The 9,977-nt window shown below is 42.5% G+C and overlaps 1 protein-coding gene across 1 annotated transcript in view; it reads left to right on the forward strand.

Annotated features, from left to right (window-relative positions):
- Positions 1–9,977, forward strand: part of LOC109301967 (aryl hydrocarbon receptor-like) — a 120,033-nt gene that overhangs the window by 79,534 nt on the left and 30,522 nt on the right. The window contains exon 4 of the mRNA XM_019523382.1: positions 5,215–5,304. Coding sequence (XP_019378927.1) covers positions 5,215–5,304 — 90 coding nt within the window. The remainder of the gene's footprint in view (positions 1–5,214; positions 5,305–9,977) is intronic.

The following is a 9,977-nucleotide window of genomic DNA, read 5'->3' on the forward strand; positions in this document are numbered from 1 at the left end:
CCTGAAATTCTTCTGACACACTGTAAGAGATAATGAACCTTCTCCCTCAAGACGGATCTTGATTTCCCAGTAATCAAGCTTCTTTTCTTCTGCTAAATGTTTGTCTGCTACACCTAGGGAATTTCTGCCCTCTCTAGTTTCATAGCTCTACCCACTGTTCTGTGCAATTGCTGTGCTTCTGTTCTTCTTTGGAACTAATGAAGAATGTTTTGCATTCAAAAGCTTATTTAACTTTATCCTAACCATGGTCCAATAAAAGACATCACCTAAAAAAAACCTCCTTGACTCTTGTAAAATATATACAACATTAACAAATATGAAACAGCCATCCATCAGACTACACTTACCTTTCTTCAGTCCTTACTCGGACTTTGTGGTCAATAATGATTTGCTTAAGTAAAGAAAATGGATACAATCTAAAAAGGATTACAACCCTTAGGACTTAACAGCTCATTTTATTTGCCATGGGATAAGATTTAGAGCTTGCTAAAATGCATCATACCTGGCAAACTATAGAATAAGCAGACCAAGAAGTTCAAAAAGTGACAGAAAACTAAAATCTCCTAATTCCATGCTGTTCAGACAAAACAGGTCTACGTTTAGAAGCGTATATAGTAGAAACAATTATATCCTTTTTGGGTCAAGTTCCAGTCAACTGTTTATAGTTTGTAAGGGGGAAAGTAGATGGAATTGACTGGTTAGCATGGGTTCTGTGTTATTCCCGGTCCTCATCATTTAGCTTCTATAATGAATTTGATTATTTAAAGACGTGTTCCCTGGTTAAATTTACACCCCAAATTCTAGTTATTCATTGCCACCTGTTATTCGTTGCCATTATTCATTCTCAACTGTTATTCATTGCCATCCTTACTGCTAGTAAGTCCATTAATGCACTGGTTTTGCATAGTCATTTGCTTAAGTCACCCAAGTCTTTGGGTACCATGATGGATTAAAAAACTTCTTAAGGAGAGTAATCATGATAAAAGTTACCCAATCCATTGTCTTCACCAGAGGCAAGATCAATTGTACCTAAAATAACTATATTTATTATATGTACTAATACTTGATCACACTTTCTCAGTCTTTGCTTTACAGAACAAGCACAGCCAAATTGAGACTTAATGAGACCTTCTGTCCTGTAGGTAGTTACAGGATGATGTCCTGGAGCAGGGCTGTCCCACTTTGGTATGGCCAGGGTCACCACTGTGCAGTCTGCAGAGGCAGTGCTTAGACCCCCACCACCTGCAGCACAAGTTGAACATGAGCTGCCAGTTGGATGGCCCCATTATAGAGTAGAGTATAGAGTATAAGGGCTTAGTCCTTTGCTCCTTGTTTGGGTCAAACTCTGACTTTCCAAAAATTTTCTCACTAATGGAATATAGGATCATAGCCCAAAGTTCACCTCACATTTCACTGGGTGGCTTGTGTGACAGTGTTGAGAATACTGTCTTCTGAGAAGTAGGTATATAGGAGATCCAGAGACCCACAGAAGCCTCTTTACAGACCTCTCAGGAATGCAGCAGGTAGCGTGTGTACTGTAAAGTGAGAATACATTGTAACAGGAACATACACCAGAAAAGAGAACAGCCTGAATCAGCCTGACAGTCACCAAAAAAGTGCAAATAACTGACCCAAATTGTTAGTTGTAATGTAGACAGAAATGTAGAGAATGAGAAGCATTCTGTAGATTAACTCTTATCTCTGCTTGTAGCTGATCTCAATTATTTGGTAGTTCCTTTAGCACATCTGAAGTCCACAGCTTGTCTTTTTATGAGAAATCCACCCATTCATGCAAGGCACCCAAAAAGCTGCTTTAAATTATATCAGCAGTAATGTTCCCCTTCAGGACTACTGTGTCGGTCCTGAATCTCGCAACTCCAACCAGGCTCTGGATGCTGGGGAGTTGAATAGGTGTGCTTTAGAGCCAGCTGTGCCAGTTTAACCCCACTCTGACATTTTCCTATGATTGATACAGGAGAACCCCAACTGCCCCCTTTTAGAATATTACAGAGCAGCTAAGTGGAGAGCTTCTAAGGATCTGGTTCATGGGATGCACATTCAAGCCTGATTTACAGTTTCTACTGGTTAAGAACCAACTTCAGTATTCTGCACTGAACAAATTACACACTCCTGCTGCTGCTTATGCACTCTCATGTTGGAGAGCATCAGTTCTAGGTAACTGTAGGGAAGAGGAATTGAGAGAGAGCTCAGCTTTTCTTGCTGTCCCACCTTGACTTGGGCCTATCTGTATAGTAGGAGGAAATGGCAGTGCCCAGTAAGCTGTTTGGAGGAGGAGATAGAGTTACTGGGTTATCCAGAAGGTTTCTGTTTATCTCTCTGTCCCTAACAGTTTTCTACAATACAGGTTAAAAGTAAGTTTCAGTTCATTGCTGTTCCAGCAACATATTTTTGCTATTGGATATGTCTGTCTAATCCAGGCATGTGAATCAAAGTAACATCAAATGGAATAACAGGTACTTTGGATGAAAGTCCCTCGTAGCTCTTTGTCTAGCCCTTTGCTGCTTTCTCTGTGTGCCTTGTGTGTAGGTCACCTCACCTGCTTACATGGTTATAACTACCAACTTTATGGTGGTGACTTCTCAAGCCCTGACACTTCTCCCTTTGCCTATGCTCATATCTCAGCTTGTTACTCTGATACCTGCTGCTGCATTTCCCGCTGGCAACTAATATGAAAATGTCCTAAAAAGGTGTCTTTTTTTACTACCCCAAACTGCCTTCTCTCCTTCAGCCACCTTTCCCTGGTTTACTATAATATTTCCAATAGTTTGCCTCTCTTCCCCTGTCTTGGTTGACTGGCCCTCCTTGGCCCTCCTTAGCACTCTGAGTACTGTGATCACCTTTTCTCTACCCTCCCTGACTATCCCTGTCTTGTGAGCCCCCTCACGACTATGTCCCTGCCTATTTATCCACACCTGTCTCTTATGTCATGAACATGCAAAGAGCTGGAGCTCCTGACTCTGCTTGTGATATCTACTTTTCTTGCTCTCCTCTGCTGCATATACCTTCCCACTATCTGCTGTGCCACTATGTGTGCCTGTGTGACCACCTTCCCCAAACTGATAAAGCCAGCCTCTTGCAAATCCCACCCTGGATCCACTCCGACTGCTGTACCCTCAGCAATTGCTGCATCTGGCAGGGGCCCAGTGGTAATGGTTTATGTAATTAATTTCTTGTTTACTTAAATTGCTAAAAATCATTCAAAGTCTGCACACTGTGTCATGTAGCTGATCTCCATAACCTCATGTCCTCGCCACCATTGTTTTTGCTCCACTTGCCCTCTGGGATTTTCAGAAATGCTTCTTTCTCCTCAGGTATCCAGGTTGTAACTGTATTGGTCTAGAGGAAAAGGCAATCAGGACTTGCAGTAGAGATGATATCTTTTATTAAACCAACAAGATCTTTGCAAAAAAAATTCTTTAATTACAAACTTTCGGACACAAACACCCTTCATCAGGCATTGGAGAAAAGATGGTAAAATTTATCCTGGGTAGAAATGGAAGTTCATAGATTCATAGACATTAGAGCTGGAAGGGACCTCGGAAGATCACTGAGTCCAGCCCCCTGCCCAAAGGGCAGGAAGTCAGCTGCGATCATAGGATCCCAGCAAGATAAGCATCCAAATTTCTCTTGAAGGCGTTTAATGTGGGTGCTTGAACCACCGCTGACGGCAGGCTATTCCAGACCTTGGGGGCTTGGACAGTAAAAAAATTCTTCCTTATGTCCAGCCTGAAATGGTCTTGCTGGAGTTTATAACCGTTCAATCTGGTCATCCCTTGGGGTGCTCTGGTGAACAAACGTTCCCCCAGATCCTGGTGAGTACCCCGATAAACTTAGAGGTGACCATCAGATTGCCCCTGAGCCTGCACTTTTCCAGGCTAAAGAGCCCCATAGCTCTCAGCCTGTCGTCGTAAGGTCTGTTTTCCTAACCTCTGATCATGCATGTGGCTCTTCTCTGGACTCTCAAGCTTCTCCACATCCTTTTTGAATTGTGAAGCCCAAAACTGGATGCAGTACTCCAGCTGTGGCCTCACCGAGGTCAAGTACAATGGGAGAATGATGTCCCGGGATTTACTTGAGAAGCATCTATGGATGCAAGCCACCATTTTGGTCGCTTTACTAGCCACAGCATCACATTGAAGGCTCATGTTCATCTTGTGGTCAACCATGACCCCCAAGTCCTTTTCATCTGTAGTGCTAGCCAGCGTAGCACTGCCGAGCCTATAAGGATGCTGCAGGTTTTTTCCTCCCAAGGTGGAGAACCTTGCATTTTTCAGTGTTAAACACCATCAGGTTTTCATCCGCCCATTTCCTGAGCCTGTCAGGGTCAGCCTGGATCACCCTCCTATCCTCAGGTGTGGACGCTTTACCCTAGAGTTTGGTATCGTCGGCGAACTTGGCCAGTCCACTTCTGACTCCAATGTCCACATCATTAATGAAGATATTGAACAATACAGGTCCAAGAACAGAGCCTTGAGGGACCACAACAATTGACTTCCGTCAACCACCACCCTCAGGGCCAATTCCCCGCCCAGTGGATCATGGTGGACCCGAGGCCTCAGTTGGCCAGTTTTTTGAAGAGGTGATCATGAGATACCAGATTGAAGGCCTTTTTTAAGTCAAGATATATGACATCAATCTCCTCTCCCTTGTCCAGGTGATAGGTCACCTGGTCATAGAAGGAAATGAGATTGGTCAGGCAAGACCTACCCGCAACAAAACCATGCTGGGTATCCCTCAGGATCTTGCCGTCAACTAGTCTGTTATGGATGGCCTCTTTAATCTTTTTTAAGACCTTGCCCAGGATAGAGGTCATATTTCATAGGATTTCACAGAGGAGTCAATAGATGGAAAACTCCCCTGGGCAGTCGGTTCATAGCCTTTTCTCTTTCTCTTCAGGCTGCTTGGCCTTGATTCCAAATTCTAATTCCTTTCATCACCAACAGTACCTTTTTTTTCATGCGTTCGTCAACTCTGAGGACTGAGATTTCACATCCTTGCCTCTCCACCCTCTTGTATTGAGATAGCAGCAGTGACAGGGCTTAACATGGTAGCTGATGAACCATTAGCTGACTAGCAGATGTATTTGGGTGGTCTGATATCAAAATGGAATTACATCTATAGACTTCCTTTGGAAATGGGTTTTTGGTTGAGATTTGAAGTCTGGTTCTCATGCTGTCTCTTTCTGTTTTATAGGCTCTGAATGGCTTTGTGTTGGTGGTGACATCAGAAGGACTGATATTTTATTCGTCACACACAATTCAAGACTATCTTGGATTCCATCAGGTTAGTGGCATATTCTGTGCATTTTTAGCATAGTATTTGTTTGGCCTGTGGCTTTTTCTTCATTTTTGCTGATTAAAAGTACCGTATGACTTGGGAAAGAGCAGACATTTATTTGTGTTCTTTGAGGAGTTCAAAGCTAATGGATTGGAGAATCCTTTCAAATCAGAACCTGACACAACTTGATCAGATGTTTGTTTCACAGATATATGTATGGCTTCTCTGATCTGAGGACAGAGGAAGGAGAAGATTGCCATTGACTCTAGAAATGATGAGCAAAGCCAAGAGGCAGATTTGAGTTCTTATCCACAGCAAATGGGCCAAAATATGTTCTCTTGCAACCATATTGAACTCTGCTGAAGTCAATGGCATTGCAGTGGATTTATGCCGGCACCCAAAGCAGAGATTTACGTTGGAGGGTTAGTTGGTTATGCCTCTGCTATGCTGACACAAAAATAGCACTGCCTCATTGAGATTTGTTACTGTTAGGAACTACAGTATTAAAAATAACAGGGATTAGGATCATAATGCATGAAGCCCACTTCCCTCTCAGAATATATTTGTTTGTTAGTTCCAGGCATGAGATGACATTAATGCACTGAGCAAAAAAAAGGAAAATTATGTTACAATTAGAAAGGATTCTGGTGTGGCTCTTTGCCCCAGCCTTATTAGGGACCGTGCAACAGAGCTGGTCCAAAAGAAGTGGTCAAAAATATCTTTGGATGCAGTGGGACACTGAAAAAGCTAAAACATGTTTAGTTTTCCACAGCTGAAATACAAAGTAACTTTGCTAGCAATTGAAAACAATAACAAAAGGAGTACTTTTTTGTTACCAATACAGAAACATCCTGTTGGTTGTTAGATTTCAGATTTATAATAAAAAATTTAGCAAAAACAATTAATATTTTTGTGGCAAATAAATTGCATTTCCTCACACAGACTGCACCACCTGGAAGACACCTTGACTGGTAGCATGTCTAAGGTGGAACTATTATACTTGACAAAACATTTTAATAGCCCGGTATCATTCTCACGGTGTTACTTGCTCTCAAGCAGTCAGTCTCCGTCGCCTGATATTCTTCATACATGCAAATAATCTGGTCATATATCAGGAATAGTAAATATTTTGAAGTCACTCAGAGATAGTCTTTAGTTAATTGTAACTTAAATGTATTTCCACAAAGAATATTGATTTCATTGCTGATTCCACTGGTAGGAGAGTGGCTTAATCTTAATCGCAAGTAAATAATTCATTTGTGCCAGAACATATCTGGGCACATTTTAGAGTGGTTTCTCTTTCACTTCATGTCCTATTATCTGAGCGTCAGCAGACATCAGTTGATTTAGGCTTACAATATCCTTGGGAAGGAGATAAATGCTATTATCTCCATTTCCCAGAACAGAAACTGAGGCAGAGAAGCAATTTATTTAATTGAGAATTGGACATCTAAATAACTGAGGATTTCAGCCCTGATGTAACTTGTACAGGGTCACACAGGAAGTCTATATCAGAGCCAGCAATTGAGCCTTGATCTTATGAGTCCTTTTTGCCCACTCTAACGTTTTTACCCTAGAACCATCCATTCATCCATCCTTTGCAATACTAATAGGTTGCAGTAAGCAGAAAACATGCACTTGATGTTGCTGTTCTACAAATTCACAAACATGTATGCCACATGGGTGACGAAACTGAGTTTTTATAAAAGGTTGGAAATGTGAATGACTGCAGAGAGCTATATTTTTTCAAATTTGGTCACAGTATCTTGCATTTTGCTGGAGTTTGAGCTTCAAAAGAGGTGAGGTGTTGTACAGCTACAATGGCATGGAAGCTGCACACACATGCTACCTTGCCCCATCTTTTTTTCTTTAACCAGAGCTTGAAGCCCTGTTAGTTAAAAGCTGTGCAGATGCACAGCTAGAGTTGGGAAGCTTAGTGTCTGGAGTTTTTACAGGCCTTGGGTGTCTCAAGGAACTAATGTTGCTCAAATACAAGTTTTTGTAAAAATTGTACTGTGCAGCATTTTGGGTCAAAATACCACTACCAGTCACTTTAGGCTTTTGATACCTCAGACAGTCTCTGGGTGATGTGATGTGAAACTTTGTGTCTGAAATGGAACAGTTCGCCTTTTTAGGTATCATTCTAGCTGTGGGAGGGGGAATGAGAAGGGAAGATCCATTGAGAAAATACTTCTGCCTGCACCTTACATTTTAAAAACACAGGGGGGGATGAGTCTTCCTTTAACTGCTGCATTTAAAGGGATCAGAGCTCATTTCCTTTTGAGAACCTACTGATCTTGTATATAAAGCCAGAAGGAATGGATGACCTTTGAAGGTACTGAACTGAAGGAAAGAGATTGACATGCCATTTTCCTCTCTACTACAAGTATGGGCAAGTCACTTAGATGTCTAATTGCTTTAAAAGCTTGGTTCTATTCTCACTTATCAATTATGCATGCAAATACCTTTAAAATCTGGTTCTGTAACTCTTGATGCCTTGTTTCCACTGTAATATATTTTTGGAGAAGGGGCTCTCTTACTATGTACCTATGCATCACCTAGCATAATGGGGCCCTGATCTCCAGGTAGAGTTACACTTTACACTGGGTGCATCTACACATGCATTAATGTACTTTTGCATATCTCTACTATGAGGTACTACATAAATGCACATTAGGCTGCCCTAATGCGCAGTAGCAGAAGTGCATACATTTTTAGTGATGCTTAATGTGCTGTAGCCTATGTCTACTGCACATTAGCACTGTTTTTGATGTGATGGTTTAATGTGCAGTAGAATAGACTCCTGCATATTAAAGTGCATGTGTAGATGTGCCCACTGAGTCCATACTAAGGATTCAGTGTAAAATCTCTGAGTGTCTAAAATGTGAGTGTCCACACATTAAACCTTGTTGACCCTTGCTAAGTGCTCTTGGAGCATCTTAAAATTAAGGTTAAGTAAGGGTTAACTCTGGGCTATGCTATGTAGTCTGCTCCACAAATATACAACTGAGCAATTTGCAATCCTCCAGCACCCCAAGCCTTGGGCATCCTTGCCCATACCCAGAGCAGGGTTAGAGCCTAGGTGTCCTGGCTCTTAGCACCCCGCCACACCCACACCCTCCCCCACTTCTTTTAATGCTTTCTAGCCCTCTAGTGGCAAGTGAGAGTTGTGCGGGCCAGACACTCTAATAACTCTTCACGTGCGACAACACACAGCAGATTCTAACTTAAACACCGCTTAACAGTGTATAGATTTAGTATGGTCCAAGTATAACATGTAACATCACCCTCAGTCTGTGCCTTTAGGTGTTATCAGAATGTTAATAATAAGTGTGAGCTGAATAAAGTTGTTCTCCTTTCTCCAGTGCAAAGTGACTATTGAAATTGTATAGCACATTGCTTTAAACTTTTTGGTTTTTAACACAAAGGATTTGCTTTCGTTAAATAAACTAAATTAAGAAGATCAAAGCTCCTACAGTCAGGACTAAGCTAAGAGACTGTAGTATGTTGAATTAGTGCTCAAATCATTATTGCCATTTCATAATTCACATAATCAAATATGAAAATCATCATCATGAACTAAGCTGGAAAGTTGCAATAAATGTTTGCATAGAACACTTTATGGTGTTCCATGCACGAAAAGTTATCGTGCATACACATGGTGATCTCACAGCAGGAAGTGGGAGAGATGTGTAATAAATGTTGACAGGTGGCTCAAAAAGTTGGATTATAATAAGGGTGGACTCTGGGCATGTCCAGACGAGTGTGCACATGCAGTATGTGGTGCCACAGACCCATCTGTGGCGTTGCACGCTGCAAGCACTGCACATGCAGATGTTCTCCTTGCTGCTAATTTGTGGCGGGGAGGGATTTGGCACTGGGATCTCCTGGTGTCAGAAAACCCTGCCTAAAAAAAAGCAGAGCAGCACACATGGTGGCAGCATGTGCTGCTTGAAACTCGAGCCTGGCTGGCCGGAGCCATGCTTTGACTGCTCGCCAGGCTCCCTGCTGCTGGATTGCCACAGCTGCAGCCTCCAGAGGTACCCAGGACCCCAGGTAAGGCTGTTGGGGCCAGCCCTACCCCACCCAGGGTAATGTGCAGTGCACTAGAGCACGCATGTATGGGTGTTCCCCAGGGACAACTAGCACTGGCACATATTATACAGCTGCTGTTTTGTCCTCAGGGAAGCGCACATTCCCGCTGATGGGGATGCACCCTGTATGTCTGTTATCATAAAAAAGATGATTTCAAGTAAAGTTGTTAACTGTAATTTCATAAGGCTGTATCTTTTACATGGTATGGCAGTACATATAGCACATTTTGAGACAAGTGGAAAGGATAAAAAACGCACAGACAAATTTGTTCCTAATGTGAACTACACTCTGGGCACATCTACACATGCTATTACTGTGCATGAGTAAACTGTGGAGCTTATTGCTCCTAGGCACGCCATTTGAATGTGTGCCTGGGAGCAATTAACACTGGAGCATTAAGCTTCATGGTTTATTCATTCACAGCACGTGGAGCTGGGTCAGAGAGCAGCCTTGGCTGGCAGGAGGCTCTGAGGGTCAGCCTGCGGCTGCTCCCCCTGGCTTAAGATGAGGTGGAGGGGCTGGCTGGGGCATTAGGGAGCTTCAATGCAGGACTAGCAGGCAGACAGCCTCCACACTGAAGCCCC

The sequence above is a fragment of the Gavialis gangeticus genome, unplaced genomic scaffold (genome assembly GCF_001723915.1).
Source record: "Gavialis gangeticus isolate Ggan-Ray unplaced genomic scaffold, GavGan_comp1, whole genome shotgun sequence".
NCBI lineage: Eukaryota > Metazoa > Chordata > Crocodylia > Gavialidae > Gavialis > Gavialis gangeticus.